Genomic DNA, 19,888 nt, shown 5'->3' on the forward strand with positions numbered 1-19,888 from the left:
GGAATACCAAGGTTGTGTAAGCTTTTAATTAAATATTCATGATTAATGTTATCAAACGCACCTTTTATATCCAGGAAAACTGCTAAAGTTAATTTATTATTCTTCATATTGTGTCTGATATCACCTAATAAGCAACCCAAGTTATACATAGTATTTTTGCCTTTACGAAAACCAAACTGTAATTCTGGAATCAAAGAATTATGTTCAATAAACCATTCAATCCGATTCTTTAACATAGTTTCAAATAACTTAGCAAAACATGAAGTAAGAGAAATGGGTCGATAAGCATCTAAACTATTAGAATCCTTATTTGGTTTTAAAATAGGAACTACAAATTGAACTTTCCAGATAGGCGGGATTTCTTTATGTAACCAAAGTTGATTGTAAATACTAAGTAGAATTTTCTTTACATTAATAGGTAATTTTTTAATAACAGAGTATGGAATGAAGTCAGGGCCAGGAGACGTGTTCTTTTTGTTTTCCAAAGAAGCTTCAAATTCATAATATTCGAAGGAGTTGCCGATCCATCGAGATATTTCGGAGCCTTCAGAGGCAAAAAATAAATCTAAAGTATTACGATCAGGGTCAACGCAATTAGAAGAGGCAATTTTATCTAAAAAATCACGAGCATTAGATGGGTTGTCCAAAAATTTAGATCTTGTATTGTTATTGTTTAATTTGGCAAACTTAAATCTTTTAACATGGTCCCAAATACGCTGCAAAGGAGTCATTCGATTAAAGGAAGAACAAAGTTTAACCCAACACAATTGTTTTTGTTCAGAAATAATTCTTTTCTTTCTAGCATCAAATTGTTTATAAAGCAAATAATTCTCCAACGTAGGATACTTCTTATAAGAATATAAAGCATATTTAGACTGATTAACGGTCCGAGAGCACAAGTCATTCCACCAAATAAGAGCTTTTCGATTTTTAGTATGGCAAGCATACGATTTCTTTGGAAATGTCAACAAAATGTCACACAGAGACTGCATGAAGTTACTGTAACTATCCAACGGATTAGGTGCTAATACAAAAGAGGCAAATTTTTCGGTGCAAAGTTTAGAAAAGGTTTCCCAGTTGATTTTATTGAAGTTTATATTTGATACTGAAGGTGGAGTAACAGTAGAAGAGTCGAAATCCAAATGCTGTGGAGAAGAGCGGCTTACATCATTAAAAATAACTTTAATTAGAATTGGGAAATGGTTACTACTTAAAAGGTCATCGTGGACATAAAACGAACAACTAGAACTAACCACCGGCGAAGCAAATACTAAATCAAGAGTGTTACCTTGTTGACCAAACGGGGCAAAAGTGGTTTCAGAGAAATCATTTAAACAGACTAGGTTATATTTGTCTACAAAAGAACTAATAACATTGCCTCTACTGTTATTACGACGGCATCCCCATGCTGAATTATGAGCATTAAAATCGCCTATGAGCAAGTAGTTCCTGCTGGAAATTTTAGAAAAGGAATTGAGTAACATTTCTAAATTAAATCTACCATTAGGAGGGGGAGGTATATATAGACAGAGTATCTCAATAACAGTAGAGCCGATGATAACAGACAATAATAGGTTTTGAAAATGATAACTGGAAGGTGTGTTAATCAGAGTGAAAGAGAACTTATCTTTAACTGCTACTGCAATGCCACCATGAGGACGATCAGAATCTCGGCGCACAATCCTGTAACCTGGTAACTTAAAAGATTTGGAAGGTTCCAACCATGTTTCATTTAATAAAATTATATCAATGTTATTGCAAGAAATAAAGTGTTTTAATTGGTCTATTTTAGTGATGATGCAGCGTGAATTCCAATGAAAGATATTAAGGTTTTCAATGTTGGTGTCACTATACATTATTGAGTAGATAGATTACTAATTAGAGTTTCTTTTATTACCTTACTACACATAGGAGCATCCATATTCAGTTGTTTAGACTGAATTAATTCCATTAATGTTTTAGTAAAAACATTTAATACCTCGTCAGAATTAATTAAGTCTGTAAACAGAGCTCTGGAATGAGGCCGCTGGGGGGGCTTTTTGGGTTGTGGTTGTGACTGTGGTCTGGTAGGAGCACCGGAAGTAGCCGGAGCTTTGGCCGATACTGTTGCGTATGTAGTCTTCCCGTTTATTCTATCCTTCACCTCTTGATTTTTTGCAGCTTTGATAGGGCAGATATTACTTACAGCCATGTGAGGGCCGCTGCAGTTGACACATTTTAAATTTGATTTGTCTGTACAGTCCTTGAATAGATGGCCAGCACCGCAAATGGAGCACACCTGGGGGCTCCTACAGGAACCACGTCCATGCCCAAACTTATAACATACGTAACACTGGCGAATTGGCTTCACGTATTCTTTAACGTCGAACCAGATGTAATCATATGTGACGTGATCAGGCCGTAGCGAGCCTAGAAATGTAATTAGAACTGTAGGCGTTGGCAAAGTTGAGCCGTCAACTGCATTTTTTCTTGTGAATCGCTTGACTCCAATGATCTCAACACTTGACTTCAGGTCCTTCAAAAGTTCTTCTTCCGTAATTTCAATAGGCACTTTAACTATCCCTAAACATTCTAGGTGATCATAAGGGATTTTAGCTTGCCAGCTATGTAACTCCTGCATCTGAGTATTTAAAAGAAAGTTGTTGGCATCTTTCTTGTTAGTGAAGAAGACTTTGATCATGAAATTTCCAATAGGTTTAACATGGCTTAGGCCAAGACATGTTTTCAGGATACCTGTGCACCGCATCACATCAATTTTGGTATTAGGCGAAGACATTGACAGTAAAATGGGATATTCTTTTTTATTGTCTTCTGTATATATGTGGGTATAGTCCTTAAATAGTCCTCTTTTGTTCGATATAAAATTTGCCGCCATTTTAGTTGGTGGAGACTGTACCGCTTCACCAGCTTCACCTGATTTGCGTTTGGCGGCCTTGCCGCCGCTATCTTTACCCATCACCCAAATACTTCAACTCGGATTACTCGAAAAATGGATAGGTAATCCAAAAAGGGCTATAGTACACAATTTACAAAAATAATTTCGAAAATTCCGCCTGATGTCGACGAAGTTCCCGCCCTTTTTCGTATAACACAAATGTCATAACCATAAACTAGCCCCTTTTCTAAAGTTGCTTTTGCACGAACGGACACATAAAGTGGAATCCAGACGGGACAATTTTTCACCAATCTGTTGAAATTGTCCGATCAAATCAGGACGTGCGGACTCAAACGCCAATTTGGCTCGCCGAATTCGACCGCCGATTATGACCGATATTATTGTTTTGGAGCATTTTTTTTACTTAGAGGGCTCAAATATCACAATAAGTCTTATATTGGTGTTTAAATTGGAGATTGGCGCCAATTATTTTCCTGATCAAATCGGTCGATTTTCCCAGCTCGTCTGAAGTCTACTTTACGGATGACTTGCTCGTGAAACCGATTGCAGCCCGTTGAATCACAAGAATTTAATTAACATCTAGCAACACTCTTGTTGTCTCTGACATCTTGTGATCACAAGACTTCTATCCTCTAGTTTTCTGTCAAGGCAAAAATTGGGCGAGAAAAAGCCGTCCCTGCAGGGATTCGTGTGTAAAATAGCTCCAATTTAGTGCAACACAACATCAAGATGAGGTACTTCTTAACTTATTTGGCCGGGCTCATAATAGTCCTTGTGATTCCCATTTTCTCCATGTACTATTTATTGAACGGAAAGGGTGAGCAAATCAGCTTTGGATGGTTCCTGGAGAATACGTCGCCCTACATGTGGGCGACGTTGGGCATAGCCTTCGCCGTGTCACTGTCCGTGGTCGGCGCGGCGGCAGGTATCCACACCGTTGGCGTGAGCATAGTCGGTGGAGGTGTTAAGGCGCCCAGAATCAAGACCAAGAACTTGATCTCCGTTATCTTCTGCGAGGCCGTGGCTATCTACGGGCTGATCACTGCCATCGTGCTATCTGGTATGCTGGAAAAATACCCTGAACCCTTGACAGACATCAGTATCAAGAGTCAAAACTACATGGCTGGCTATGTAATGTTTGGAGCAGGATTGGCTGTCGGCCTTGTAAACTTATTCTGTGGTATCGCTGTGGGAATTGTTGGATCTGGAGCGGCCCTCTCTGACGCAGCCAATGCAGCACTTTTTGTGAAGATCCTCATTGTTGAAATCTTTGGATCCGCCATTGGTCTATTTGGGCTCATTGTTGGTATTTACATGACATCAAAAGTCAAAATGGGTGCTGCTTAAGAAGACAAACTTAAAATTAAGTGTGAGTACTAACATACTTGTTGTAACTATTGTAATCCTAACTATTTGCTATTATTATAGTGTGAAACTGGTTTGAAGCACCTTTAGACTAAAAAATGTAAGCTCTCCTAGTGTGCAAAAATGTATTAGATACTAATTGTATAAGCGTCCTGAATAAATTTTATTCTATTCTATTCTATTCTAATTAGTATGAGACACAATTTTGACTATGGTTTTATTTTATTTTCAGTATGCAACAGCACTGGATCACCAGTAAAACCAAGTGTAAGACAAACAGTGCTGAGAAAAGTATCCAATCAATGGTAAATTATCCAGTATAGCTTGAATTCAATACTACCGCAGTGTTACTTGTATTACTACGACCTAACTACTTTGATGTGTTATGTGATGTCTAAACTTGTTAAATAGATGTAACTTCATATTTGTAAAAGATACCTGACCCTGGCACTTCTACAAGATTACAATTTTGAATATAAAACCTCATCTTACTTAAGTTGTTGCATTTTGTGCCAAGGATTCAGGTATCTGCCAGATCATTTTATTTGTGGATAGAATCAGTATTTAGTTGGAGTGTTTTTGACAATTTAACAGTGGACTTTTGAGTAACTAAGCTGAGCTGACTCTTAGGGGTTATAGTGACTGGATTCACATTGAATTAAATAATACATGTCATATCAAAAATGATATCAAACTTTTGTTATGTATAACTCAAACTATACTTTATGAACCTGTATTGATCCCGGGTTTTGATAATTAGTTCAATGTGGTATCTAGTCAGTGTTAAAGGCTTAACATTCCATGAACCTCATGCAACTTGAATAAGTGTTTATTGGCCTCCCAGCAGCCACCCATACATGTACTGTACATAAACTAATTGGAGTATATAGCACATTAAAATTAAGGTTGTTTTCCAAACACTTTGTTAAGATATATTAAATGTATTTTCAATATAATATATTGTATTGTATGAGATTATCACTAGATATATTGGAAGGTGTTAGAGAAGTTTCATATACCTGTTTGTCATTATCATTAAAATGTATTTTCTTGATGTATTTATTTGAATAACATTGCTTTATTAAATCTTTGTTCATTACGAGTCACAAAGTGGAAAAGAACCTTAATGCAGGAACTAGTTGTTTTGATGCAGTTCAATTTTATTTTATAATTTATGCAATCAAAATAATACTTCAATTGTAAATATGTTTGCTTTCCTATTTCTTGTGAACACGCTAATTTATTATATCTACTTGTAAAGTATCCCTTTAAACTTAACTATAGGTGTTGAAGTTAATGCCATAGATTGTGTATGAGTATTGAAATTCAATTTTTATTGATAACTTAAGGCACAATGTCGTGTACACAGTTTTGGAATTAAAAAAATCGAAAGTATTATGTCAGTCCTAAGTAAACTACTGATGTAATTCTAAGTTAATATTTTATTTGTGCAAATGTAGATATTATGTATGTTGATGAATAAATAGATAAAAGTTGTTGTATTTCGTTTTTACTGAAAATTTTAAGTAAGTCAACTGGAATTATTACATAGCCAAATTTCTGTTAAACTTGTAGTTTGGAAAACTTTAAGTTTGAACTAATTCAGTTGTTGACTGACTCGTACCATAACCATATTATTATTGACTAGATAACTGGCAAAAACTAAGAAAAAATATTGAAACAAAATACTTACTTTTTTTTATTGGTTCAAACTTCAAACCTTAAATTTTTTTTGGTGGTAACTACCAAGTTCTGATTTTTTTACGAGGTACCAACTGGTAAATATTTATTATAGTTGTTCCCAGCGGTAACAGCTGGGCTAGCACATGATTGGCGCGACAGTATCTCACGGCGAGATAGACCACCCGTCCCTCTTTTATTAACATAGAAATGGACGGGTAGTCTATCTCGCCGCGAGATACTGTCGCGCCAATCATGTGCTAGGGGTGCAGATGAGACAAAAAATCCCAGCTGTTGCTGTTGCCAGTAGCAACAACTTGGTGGCACCATCTGGGGTGGACTCCTGAGGTAAGTGTTCTGTGAGGTCATCGCATAATTCATTGTCAGTTTATGTTACCACCGATAAAAGCGTACTGGGTGGATTTTTAAATGGGTCCGTGAGCCGTGAGTGCCCACTTTCCAGATCCCACGCTACTACGCTAAATGAGTCACCATGGACGAATAAAACAGACTGATAATGTATATACAAAATCGCGATCCTCCAATATTCAGGTTATTACTAGATGACGTTACCTACCTAGGTCATAATTTCGTTTCGTTGGCGCTCTCTGCTTTTCAGTTTGGGTTTAGCAGCGCCATCTATTGAACGGAAGTAGAGTTATTTTGAAGCAGGTCTCGGGTCCTTTTTGTTCGGATTCGGAGTATTCGGACCCCTTGTAACTCAACATCCGTTAAATAGAGGGCGCTGAATATTGGAGAAATGCGATTTTGTACAGACTGTCCCTCTTTTGCTTTATTTTTTGTTGTCTAATATAAATGGTCTTTGATTTTATAAATTAACCATCAGGGGCGCACTTATACCTAAAGCGAGTGCAGTTAGTATTACTTTTTTCGTCTCACTTAAACACTTGACCACACAACTTACTATTCCATATTGACTTATTTTCAAATGACGTAGATACTCCCGTAATCAAACCGAGATGAAATCTGTAGTATTCGGTTTCGTTCGTTTGGTCACAATTTGTGGTCGTGATGCTGTATTATCCTTTCCACTTAAGGTTAGGTATAGGCACGTAGGTAAGTATACATGTTACTAAGTCTAGATTCTAGTAGCACTGCGACAAAATGAAAGATTACGGTATACGTATACATACTACATACTTTTCTTTCTTCTAAGCAGGGTATACAGGGTGACAAAAATAAGCTGACATTGCTTTAGCAATAAAATATTTTATTTTCATATAAAACAATTTTATTCGGATGCGATGTTTGTACCTTTTTATAATATAATTGTATGTGTTATAAATTAAGTGCGAAACAGATATCACAAAACTGGAATGTGTAAATTCTAACTGAGCTAAGAGCTAACAAACTTGTAAAGTTGTCTTTTACAAAAAAGAGCTTGAAATTAATTTTGGAACTTATCGTCTACCACATAAAGCATATTATTAATTGTCACGAGGAAAACATGAAAACCAAGCAGTCCACTTGAGACTTGAAACGTATTTTTTCTACTCGTCGACTGCAATGCTTGAATTAAGACTTCGTATACCAAAGTGAAATCCCATACATTTTTCACTATGGGACCCCAACTCAACTATAATATTTATTTCGATACAGTTTAGTCAACTATAATATTCATTTCGATACCGTTCAGTCAACTATAATATTCATTTCGATACAGTTTAGTCAACTATAATGAAATTGACCAATCGAAAGCGCGGAGCAAGTACCAGTACGGTTACCATCAGTTTGTCACTGACCTAAACGCCGTCGAGAACGTAATTTACTTTCTATACATCTCGCTCGCACTCGTATATTCGTGCAAACGGGATGTATAGAAAGTAAATTACGTTCTCGACGGCGTTTATGTCAGTGACAAACTGATGGTAACCGTACAGGGCCTCATGAGTTACGAGGTGTCGTTGACCAACCGGCCGGGGGCGCGGGGCGCGGGGGCCGGGTCGCGTACGAGTATGAAGGTATCGCGGCTGCTCGCGCATCTTAGCTGTATTGTATACTTTTGTTTTTTTTACCTACATATATGATTCTTCTACTAGTTTTAAGTATTTTTTTGTTGACTCGTAGAAAAAGTATTGTATACAATAGTGATATAATCAAGCTTTTCAATCTCGTACCTTTACTTACACGGTACTCGACTGAAAAGCTCTCCATTATATCACGATTGTATAAAATACTAGTACTTACGTCGTACGTTAGGTATGAAATTAAGTGTCATTCATACAAAGTTAGGAACGTTAAAAAAAGAATGCGAAATGTTAAAACACAAACTTTTTTAGTGTCTCCAATGGAAACGGAAATTAAATAAAACTAGCTCCTTTTATTTTTTAATAATAATAAGTTGACGTTAATAATAATACGGTACAGGATGTTTGATTGCGATTGATAGCTAGATGCAAAGCTTTAAGGGGGCGATACTAGAGGTATTTTTGAAGCTTTTTAGACAAGTGTGTTTTAGACGAAATTTGGTATTTATTTACTTAGGTACTTAAGAATTTTTAGAAAAAATACCCATGGCTAAAATTATTCAATAATACCTCAGCTATTACTCCCTTATAACTTAGTATCTAGGTACCAAACATCCTGTATATTATCATCACATCGCATCAGTACCCGTTACAGGCGATTCAAGTGGACGTACTTGTTAACTGGTACAAAGATAGGTAATATACTCATACATACCAAACATCCTACAAGTCATTGCCGGACTACATGAAACACTGTGCACTACAAACTTATCGCTATATTTATGGCAATTAATCAATTATACATTAGAAAATACCTAAATAAAGCTTTTCTCAACATTTCACTATTACTAATAAAATGCTACAAAGTGTAAAAATCTATTTATTATTTACAAAATAGGTGGACTCTTCGTAAAACGTTCCAAATTCACACAAACCTATATTTACATCAAATTCAAGTATCCATTCACTATCACACTAGGTTTTAAAACATACCTACTGTTTAATTTGCCATCTAGATACACAAGTTGTGGGCGTTGTTGCCTAATTTACTTTTACTGCATTTATTATCATATTTATAACCTACTTTATAATAGTTTTGGTTTCTTATATAAAAATACATTATTATGTTTTATTTGCATAACTATTCCTAGAGCTCTAGATATTTTTAAAACCCGTGATAGTTTAATAACTTCACTACTCAGAGGGCGCCTCTGTCCTTGAAATCTAGAGTAACATTTATCTACTTATTATCCACAAAACCAACACCTCTGACTCGCGAAGCCACAGTAATGTCATTCCCTTTTCCTTCAAATGAATTAAGTAAGCTTGCTAATATTGTACACTAAAATTCAGATATTTTCAATACAAAATGCATCCTCTTACATGACATAACATTTAAGTTATTAACAAGACTTAAATTTAGATGTCACTACTGTTTCATAATGTAACAACCCGCGGATTTCACCAAAGTACCCAAGATACTCTTCGTGTAAGGCCTGAGTGAACGTTCGAGCTGGGCGTGCAGCGGGGCGGGGCGTGTGGCGTGCATGTTAAACAAATGCAAGCGTATAGGAGCGGCCTTAGTGCACGCTGCACAAATCACTTGTGAGCCCGACGCCACGCTGCACGCCCCGCCGAACGCTCCGCTTCGAGCGTCCACTCAGGCCTTACACTTTATATAGGTATCTACCTCACTAGCATCCATAGTTTAAACGAGAGCCGAGTGAGTTCAAAACTTATATTTTGCACAAGTCCCGTCAGCCACACAAACACTTGTGAGACATTATACTACAAAGAAACCTACCTACTTATCCGAACAATAATAATTAAATTTGCCTGCAGCCTGCAGCAAATAGTCCTTTGATATCCGAGATGCGGGTGAGTGAGTATTTTAATAAAATGATCTGAGTATTTATTTTGTGATTAATCCTACTAAAATTAGTTTACGTGAATTGTTAAATAAAATAAATAGCCGTTAGTCTACGCTATGGCAGTGGTACCTATAATTATGTTTTGATAGATTACGACAGTCTTATACAAATTATAACTACGTACATAAAAACAGTACCAATATTAAAATTATAAACTAATTGAGATTCATTGGAAATCTTGTACTATAGTGATGTTGTCTTTAAACTCTAGTTTCTGCGTCATCTTCAGTAGTAGATTTCCTGAAAAATAAAACATTCAATTATATTTGGCCTTTTTTAATAATTGACCGTTTTTGTTGTATGGCTTCGTAACCTTTTAACCGCCATAGAATACGTCATCGAGCGTGCTCGTGTCGCCGGGGGGTACGACGTTACACGAAGTTCTTTCTTATTTATCAGACAGCGGTGAAATGAGCCCGATTTTGTATGTGTTATATATCAGTCTACGGCGGTTAAAAGGTTAATGACGTTCAAACTGTAAGAAACGCAATCTTTAGAAAATTAAAGAAAAATCCGAGACTCGAATAGACGGTTCGGTGAGGACAAATCCCGCCAGACCCATTTTTCTTATTCTTTTTGTTTAAAATTGTATGTTTCTTTTAGTACACAACGATAAGTTATCCAATATTTTTATTACAATGTGACAAGGATACTTGGACAGTGTACAGAATGAAGTGTAGGTGAGGTATCAATCTGTCAAAACAAGAAAATTCAAATTTGAATGAGAGTTTTAGTGAATTCTGTTTACAGCAGATAAGGTAGACATTCCGAGTGCTGGTCACTGTCCCAGTACATGACATCTTTAAACGTACTTCATTAGCAATAGAGGTGAGGTGACAGATTAATTAAGGGTGCCATCTATTGGGCGTTAGAATGTCAAGCATTGGGCCGTTTACCTTACTTACATTATTGTCATATCTCATACTTTACCTTTTCATTAAAGACACATCAATTAATAGATCTAGGTCAGGGGTTCCCAACCTTTGTAACAAACGTGCTTAACAAACACTAACAAACCTTAAAATTTTGTGGTAGCTAGTAAAAAGGCAAGGTTTATAAAGCTCTACCACCTCCCCTGGTACATGCCTTGTACTTTTAAGTTCCCTAGGGGCGCGTCCCAAAGGTTGGAAACTCCTGATACATGCATACTAGTAAAAGTGTTTACCTCCTCCCTACGATGGATGATCGCGCGCGCGGCAACACCACCGTTAGTAAAGCAAAAGATGATTTACAATGAGTGTTTCTCATACAACCGCCACCATCTAGTAACAATTCAGTTGCGTTATGACTTCAAGGACGCATCTTTTTCAATTAAGTATTAAAATTTTAGATCTGATAATGTGACGTTTTCAGTTAAAAGGTACAACATTGTCGGTTGTAGATAAGGTTGATTTCAAATTGAAGCCATATGAAAATAGCGCCTGTATTGATAACCGACAATATAAATAATTACCCTTTTGATTGAGAATGGCACAAACATGGGACTACTTATAACAACAACATGATTCGCAAAATGCTTGGTGGTCAAATGTCAAAACGTACCTATATATGTATTATCGTGAATGAATATTCTTGACATTTATAAAGTGAGGACGCTAAGCACGAAGAATTTCGTACATTGAACCGCCTAGTTCCTATTTCTATCGCACGCGCATATTGCTGTCCCGCTCGCACAGGGGCATAGATTTTGACCGCCGGCATCATCGACGGGATAGCAATATTAATCGGCCGGGTCCCTGACACAGCGGGGTTGCGTATTGCATCGCAATCATAATGTGTTTTTTAGTGTTTAGATTATATTTTTGTAATAATGTATGTATGTATGTGTTTTAAGGTATTTATGTATGGGCCACTAGTTGCCTGAAATAAAGATTTCATTCATTCATTCATTATGCGCATGCAATAGAAATAGGAACTAAGTGGGTCAATGCACGAAATTCTTCGCGCTTAGCGCCCTTACTTTAGTTACATTGTCAAACAAAATTTTCACGAAAAAGGGCTCATGACACTTGGTCGTTTCTCAAAAAGTTGGCACCGCCAGGTTAAAATTTATGTTTTTCAAAAATTATGCATTTTTGCATTTTTTTTTATTGAGATCGTTAAAAGGCAACTTAAACTATTAAAAAATGTGGAAGGGAAGCAATTCTTTCAATTAGTTTAGAAGATATAGGCGTTTGAAAATTCAGGTGAATGACATCAAGGACAGGTGAAAGATATTTTGTCCCCAGGTTATCGATAGTAGAAGCAGGTTATCGAGAAATAAGTACAAATTCCACTGAAAATATTGACAGGTTATCGAGAGGCTCCATTAACCTGTGTCCGTTGACGTTAACCTGGTCATCATTCACCTGAAATGAGTGTCATTCACCTGTCCATCACATAATTTTTAATGCCTTCTAAAAATAATCGAAAAATGTGTCATTTTCTATAAAAAGGGACCTTATTGTCCACTACGATGATTACAATAGTAGGTTAAAATTTTGGATGGCAGGACTTGGGAGGGCAGTACCCAAGATAGAGCTGATGCTGAACCCTCGCCGTACCTAGTGGAACTCAGGTTTGGTGCAACATAGACACACGCTGTTTTGGTCATCCAACACGTCTTAATGAGCACTTGGAAGAGCCGTACCCAAGATAGAGCTGATGATGAACCCTCGCAGTACCTAGTGGAACTCAGGTTTGGTGCAACATAGACACACGCTGTTTTGGTCATTCGACACGTCTTGATGAGCACTTGGGAGAGCAGTACCCAAGATAGAGCTGATGCTGAACCCTCACAGTACCTACTGGAACTTAGGTTTGATGCAACATAGACACACGCTGTTTTGGTCATTCGACACGTCGTGATGAGGACTTGGGAGGGCAGTACCCAAGATAGAGCTGATGCTGAACCCTCGCAGTACCTAGTGGAACTCAGATTTGATGCAACATAGACACACGCTGTTTTGGTCATTCGACACGTCTTGATGAGCACTTGGGAGAGCAGTACCCAAGATAGAGCTGATGCTGAACCCTCGCAGTACCTAGTGGAACTCAGGTTTGCTGCAACATAGGCACACGCTGTTTTGGTCATCCGATACGTCTTGATGAGCACTTGGGAGAGCAGAACCCAAGATAGAGCTGACGCTGAACCGTCGTAGTACAAGTGGAATAAACTTGGTGCATCATAGGCATACGCTGTTTTGGTCATCCAACACGTCCTGGGAGAGCAGTAGGTCCGGGTCATAGTCTAAGTCCGGGTCCGAGTCCGGGCCCAAGTCTGGGTCCGGGTCCCAGCCCCAGTCCCAGTCCAAGTCGAAATCAAAATCGCCAAACATGTACTATGCGTCGTTGAAGAGTTCTGTTCTGATCATCATCAGCAGTTCCACTTCATCAAATGCGACAGTTTTTAATGAAAATGCTTGATTTTCTGATGAAAATCCAGGTCTCTATACGCATGCCTTTAAGATTTGAGGAGTTCCCTCGATTCCTCATGGATCCCATCATCAGAACTCGAGCTTGACAAAAATGTGGCTTACAAACTTAACTTGTTTAACAAACATAACTAAGAGGACAAATCGCCAAACGTGAACTATGCGTCGTTAAAGAGTTCCATTCTGTAGGGCTAAGATGGCCGGCTCTTTATTATTTGTCACCATGGCTGTCACGTTCTAACAAATATGTAAGTGCGAAAGTGACGCATAGCATGACAGGTGATAAAAATGCGACCATGATAGCTGGCCTGATCTTCATCAGCAGTTCCACTTCATCAAATGTCACTTTTTTGAATGTATATGCTTGATTTGTAAATAAAAACACAAAAATCACTATGTATGCCTTTAAGATTTGAGGAGTTCCCTCGATTCTTCATGGATCCCATTATCAGAACTGACCTCTCTCTCTCGCCCATCATATCAACACACAATAAAAAAATTGAGCATGATTTCACCTTTTTACAAAATATTTTAATATGTCTAAAACTAAAAACCCTCATAAGGTACCTTTTCCCATGGGACGTCACAAATCTACTTAATCACTGTTTGAGTATATGTAACGTGGATTTTAAATAGTTATCGTTCACCTGTCATATGGCAAGTGAATGACGCTTCATTCACCTGCTATTGCATCATTCACCTGACTTATTTGGACAGGTTAACGAGACGTAAGACAAAAGTACACAAATTTGAATAATATGTAGCTTTAACAGACAGGATAGTTTTTATTCCTAAATTAACACACAAAAGCGATATAACCGCTATACAATTATATAGTTACGAGTATTAGTTGTGGTATCAGTGACATTAACCTGCCGCAAAATCTCATCCACCTGGCAGTTTTAGCCAGGTGGACGATATGCAGGTGATGGGTAAAATGGCAGTTATATCGCGAATACACAAAATGTATTAGCTTGATGAACTCCATACTTAGGCATATAAAACTAAACTATTGATTACGTTACATATCTTAATAGTAATGCGATAGGTTACCCAAGTAGCAAGATATCCACGCCAGGATAAAGAGTACTTACCCATTACAAACTCCAATTTCCGATACTTTGTCGTTTGTGTTTTATTTGCGGAGCACAATAACCACATCTTCGTCCTACCAGGTGATAGCTGATGACTGACGGCTTCGGCTCGTGCGGAGTGAGACGGGAAAGGTGCGGTGGGGGTTATACAATCGTCGTGAACGTGACGCGACAGGTGAATGTCAAGAATTGCCTTGGACAAACTTTGAAGCCCAATAACTTAAAATATAAGCATAATATTGTTATGCGATAGTAATACTTTAAAAGTTAAGGATATATGTTAATAAAATACGGCAATGACGTTAAATTAAGTCAATAATTTGTGTGGTTTTCATAGCTCGGAACATCAGTACCTCGCGTTGGGACACGACAGGTTAGCGGATAAACGTAGTTACAATATTTTTTTTTGTAATCAATATTTATTAAATCTTTTTCAAAGTATTAGGCCTCTGTGTAAAAAGTCTCTCTAAATATGTGTTAAAATTTTATATATAAAAATTATACATAATGAAAAAAAAAGTTCTAACATAAACCTATTGACAGGTGGCGGTGCCAACTTTTTGAGAAACGACCACTTATTGAAAAAGATGCGTTTTTACTAAATCTAAACACCTTGACTTCTCCTTATTCAATCTCTTTTTTGTTCCAATGATAAAAGGAAACATATTGGAAATTTGAGTAAAAAGTGAGTAATTGATTTAAAAAAATAGACCTTATTAATAATGTGAGTTCTGCTTGGAGTTCTGCAAGTTAAATTACTGCGAATAATTAAGTATAATTATAGAAAAAGTGTTCACATATTCCTTTGCCCAAGGCTGGTGATAGATTTTTTTCTATAACATAATTCAAATATAAAACAAGATTACTTTGTTTAATACGTAAAATGATGTTTTTTTATAGAAGTGAGGGTGTTAATTCGACTTCAAATGTAATTTTGAAATAATAACATTTAGAGAAAGTTAACTGAATCTTATGGACGCATGCAAAATTTTGAATTTAGTTTCATGCTTCTTGAAAAAGTTTTGCATTAGGAACTCACTCGCTCGTTTCTCCCATGCTCGCTAAAGGCGCTCCCATTGGCTGCTGCCCGTCTCCTGGATAAAACATTAAAATGAAGGACTTTAAATACTTGGAATGTTATGAAAGTAACGGAAGCGAAAGAGGTATGTCAGGATCGTAGTAAAGTGGAAATCCGTGGTCTCTGCCTACCCCTCCGGGAGATAGGCGTGATTATATGTATGTATGTATGTATGTATGTATGTATGTATGTATGTATGTATGTATGTATGTATGTATGTATGTATGTATGTATGTATGTATGTATGTTAAATACTTGGGCATTACCTACCTATTTTATTTTGTGGTGAGATTAATCCAATTGTCGTGCGTATACTATACGAGACCACGTAAGTATTATAAATGAAATGATACATCAAGTAAGTATAAGGTTCAAATGTAAACCTTTATCTTACTTATTATAGAATTACCTGAATCATTTACAGGTCGATTCACAAGAGCTGGAACGAATGGAATGAATGATTGAATGAAAATAACTTTATGTGAATAACATTATAAGTAGGTATTATAGGTAACCAATACAGCCGATACAGGTACATACAATGAAAGTTTAGTTTATTCCATTCGTGTCAGGTTTCGTGAATCAACCTGTACTACTAAACTAAAAAAAACACAACACACTGGCACAATAAAAAAGTAGTGCATTTTTTAAAACCTACCTACATACAGTCACCACACGGGAAGGTTACGCCATTTAGGGCTCTAGCTAAATTGGTTGATCCATACTTACGCTATGGAATTTCCAATTTAAGTAGAACCCTAAATGGCATAACAATCGCGGAGCGTGATGGTACCTACTTCTATTTTTTATTTAACCCTTTTAACCCAGAAAGGAGGAAGAACATGTTGAACAGAGTTGTACTTTGTGCCCATCGCCAAGAACGACGATATATGGCGATGGCGGACCCTATTATAGTATAGGTAACCATCACATATTTTCTGCTCGCTTTTTTGTGTGATGTGACCGTTCGACTGATATTTTTTATGAATTATGGGTTAAAATGGGTGGGGCCTTTGCCCAGCAGTGGGACATTATAGGCTCCTAATAATAAATGGGTTAAAATAATACCAAAAAGGTTAAAAACAGGTGGGACAAATTATTTGTTGTTTTGCTTTCTGTCCTGAACTAATGTGATGAAAAAAACACACAGTGGTGTTTTGACTTTACCTCAAATTAAATATTTTGGTAACGAGAGATGTACCTACTATATTAATGGTACTAACCTATTTTAAATTGTTTGATAAAAGACAAACATATTATTGTGCAGAGTGATCAGAACCAAGACAGCGAAAATTGAATTATCGAGGTAGGTACGGCAAATAAAATAAAGTTGCATTGCGGCTAGGTTTACCTGGGTGTGCTATTTCGCTACTACGGACCGACGGTGGCGCCACGCCGCGCAAGCTAGTGTGGTCTTCCTCCGCTAAAGCAAAACAACGGGTCAAAAGCTAGGTATAGTCTGGCAAACCAACTTGTCAGTTGAAAAAGGCGCGAAAATTAAAATGTATTTGGGATCGGTCCTTCGTTTATAATTTTTTTATAATTTGTCAAACTTTTCTGCTAACAAAATTGGTTTGCCACACTATACATTGCAACGCAAGCGTGCGGCTGCCGGTATATTGTCAAGCAAGTTAAAAAAAGGTGAAAGATAAGGGGCAAACAATCGTTTAGAAGATTAGGTAGGTTCACTCATTTGTTGATTGCAAAAGTCCGAGACCCGTGTCACATTCTTCTTGACGGCAATCAACTAATGAGTAACAATGGGAAACTATGAGATAACACGTATAACTACTTACGTTATAAATTTTAGTTTAAAAATTTATAGATATCCGATCAAATCATGTCCATCACATATTTTATTAATTGTGTGGCATTATCAGCTTTAATTTAACTGGATTTAAATAAGCACTTAACATTGCTAATTAATATATCCAATGCTAAACTGAGATCGTGGTAAAATCATTTATTTTTAGAAGAGTTGTCATTGAAAACTCACACATTACATCAAATCTTAAAACACAATAACACACACTATCTTATCTAATCGCACCTACCTGTGAACGGGAAAGAGTATTTATCGTGTGGATGGTGTTTATCTGAACCTTCCGACATCCTGTCATTATAGTCTCCGTACTCCATTTTCCTCTGATAATCATTCTTGAGCATGGTAGCTATGCCGGAATCCCTGAAGTCCCTAGGCGGGTATCCGTCGTGTTCCCTAGTGGTGACTAGGTCCCTGGACCCGTATACGTCTGTGTTCAGGTATTTGGTGGGGCTGTAGCCGTAGTCAGAAGTCCTGGACGAGAGGTAGGTTTTGGAGCCGTACGGGTTACCGGGTAGTCGGTACATGGTGGGCGATATCGGGTAGTTCGGGTCGTAGGGAACTTGTTTCTCGGTGTCGGTGGGCAACACGCCGTACATTAGCTCGTCCTCCATAACTCCATATCTAGGAGGGATAAATGCTTATTAGGTTTTTGTACAATGGCTACGAACGCTTAGGTAGGTACATAGGTAAAAAGTAAAAAAAAATTGCTAAATTTCAGTGAGCGCTGTTCCATACAAAATAATCCCAAATAATGTACTTAAATGTTCAAATATAATCGATTATTATATCGATAGCAGACTGATTTTTACACTTTTAAATTGCTTGATCGTTTGCGTTCAAAATCGATGTACATCCGATAGTCCAAAATAGCCTTAAAATACCATTACCATTTTTAACGAAAACTGCTAAAGAATCTGCCGGCCTAGTCAAGCTGACGATCGCTTGCGCTTCGCCATCGAATCTCTTTGTGTCTCTATATCATTCTTCCATATTAGTGCGACAGTAACAGTTGCGTTTCGTTCACTGCGTAGCGTTAGCGCACAGAACAAGTAGAATAGCGATGCGAGCAGGGTACGTGTCGCCGCCGGTTATGAGCAAACGCTCGCATGCTAGTACTCGCCCGCGCTGACCGAAAAACGTAAACATGCCTTTTGCGCCACAATAACGTTCAGATTAAGAAGCCAGACATCAAATCTGTCTAAAGGAGGCGTATCCATTCACCACGCACACAAGTTTTTACTACCGTTGCGCGAGAAATGTGGAAATGTGGAGAGGAACGAGCGGTGACACCGGTTCCGATACTAACTGCGCGCGATAGCCGTTCTAACCTCTTTAATATGTTCTGTGCGTTAGCGTTTGGCATGTAGGCTAAAGGCCTGCTGTCATGGCGATTGCCGATTACGAAAAAGTGTAATTCAGTGACCTGTTGTCGAGCGGTAGCCGGGACGCGTCGACACTAGCGACGTACGTGTCGTGCACGTTCTCTAGGATGGAGGGTTTGACGCGCCGCCGGCTCAGCTGGTACACGTCGGACGTGAGGTCGGGCACGGGGAGGGGCAGCGGGTTCGGGGAGGGGGAGGCCAGTGGCCCCTCCGTGTCGGAACCTGGCTCGCCTGACCATCGGATGTCGGCCCGGTTTGGTTCTGTTGGAACAAGCAAGTTAAAAACGCTGCGTTTTAGAGTTAGAAAATAAATATTTAAATAAAATAAAATTGAATTAAAACAGAACCGTTGATAACTAGCAAACTTATCCTAGTTAGTTGTCTCTTCAAACAAGTTTTAATGTATCGGGATAAGTGTATACACATGCGACCCAAAAATATTGTGGTAAGTGCCATATCTATCTACATCTTTTAAGGGTTTCAATAGGCGTTTTCCATATAATATATAGATAGTGACGATAGCGTCACTTGGCTACGCCCCCTGTATTGTCAAACTATAATGTATCAATGTTTAAATCGACTGCATTCTACTGCAGGTTCAAAGCTTTTGCTTACCTTCGCGGATGTGTGAAGGCCATCTCGGTGACATGCCTAAAGGTGCACCTTCTGTGATATTCGGTAAGTAGCTCACGCCGTTAGTGCTCGGAGCGCAATCTCCTAAAATAAACGTAATTTGTTCACACTTGCTTGTAAAGGTTGTCATTTCACACACAGAACTCTGGGAGCTGAAGATATTTTCAAAGGAAAACTGTTCCTTTTTAATTATGTCCCTAAGTCCTCGCTCGGCTCCTCGGTGCATTGAGTTGCCAGAGATATATGGGTATCGGGACCAGAGTTAAGGTCACACACACACAACAACATGCCAAGATTGCCAAGTTATAAAAAGAGGAATTAAAAATTAGTGTTCTTTTTTCGTACGGATAGGAAATTTAACATCCAACTGATAGTGTGACCAAGTTTCATCAAGGTTAAATATCTTACACATAAATCGCATTCACTCATTCGTTCATTTGACCTCTTTTCAATTAGTATTCCATGTATCTGTATGTGTAATAATTCACATCAACTATCCTGCGACACCTATAAGCAGAGTGCGGGCGAGCAGTCCACGCCGGGACTGTGGCTCTGGAAGAAGAGAATATCCTGGAAACATGTCGAGCGATACTCGACCTAAAT

At 37.8% G+C, this 19,888-nt stretch overlaps 2 protein-coding genes across 3 annotated transcripts in view; one reads left to right on the forward strand and one right to left on the reverse strand.

Annotated features, from left to right (window-relative positions):
* The first annotated feature begins 3,475 nt into the window (after positions 1–3,475).
* On the forward strand, positions 3,476–5,759 carry LOC134650051 (V-type proton ATPase 21 kDa proteolipid subunit c''). Of its 2 annotated transcripts, none has more exons than XR_010097021.1 (2): positions 3,476–4,410; positions 4,459–5,759. XR_010097021.1 is itself a non-coding variant. In XM_063504875.1 (2 exons), the coding sequence occupies exon 1, from the start codon at positions 3,626–3,628 to the stop codon at positions 4,241–4,243; it is 618 nt and encodes a 205-aa protein (XP_063360945.1). In that variant the 5' UTR covers positions 3,476–3,625; the 3' UTR covers positions 4,244–4,265; positions 4,494–5,759. The 2 variants fall into 2 exon arrangements, 1 of the variants encoding a protein (XP_063360945.1); XM_063504875.1 differs by having other exon boundaries at positions 3,476–4,265; positions 4,494–5,759.
* Positions 5,760–9,818: 4,059 nt separating this feature from the next.
* The window catches only part of LOC134650317 (protocadherin-like wing polarity protein stan), a 73,303-nt gene continuing 63,233 nt past the window's right edge, over positions 9,819–19,888 (reverse strand). Inside the window, exons 48-53 of the mRNA XM_063505278.1 lie at positions 19,268–19,369; positions 18,694–18,913; positions 17,500–17,891; positions 16,797–16,868; positions 15,407–15,461; positions 9,819–10,100 (exon numbers count right to left, since the gene is read on the reverse strand). Of these exons, the coding sequence (XP_063361348.1) occupies positions 10,061–10,100; positions 15,407–15,461; positions 16,797–16,868; positions 17,500–17,891; positions 18,694–18,913; positions 19,268–19,369 (881 nt within the window). The 3' untranslated portion in view covers positions 9,819–10,060. The remainder of the gene's footprint in view (positions 10,101–15,406; positions 15,462–16,796; positions 16,869–17,499; positions 17,892–18,693; positions 18,914–19,267; positions 19,370–19,888) is intronic.

The sequence above is a fragment of the Cydia amplana genome, chromosome 8 (assembly GCF_948474715.1).
Source record: "Cydia amplana chromosome 8, ilCydAmpl1.1, whole genome shotgun sequence".
Lineage (NCBI taxonomy): Eukaryota > Metazoa > Arthropoda > Insecta > Lepidoptera > Tortricidae > Cydia > Cydia amplana.

What these genes read in the sequence shown, in the direction of transcription:
- LOC134650051 (XM_063504875.1), top strand. Translation starts at nt 3,626, where the DNA reads ATGAGGTACTTCTTAACTTATTTGGCCGGGCTCATAATAGTCCTTGTG.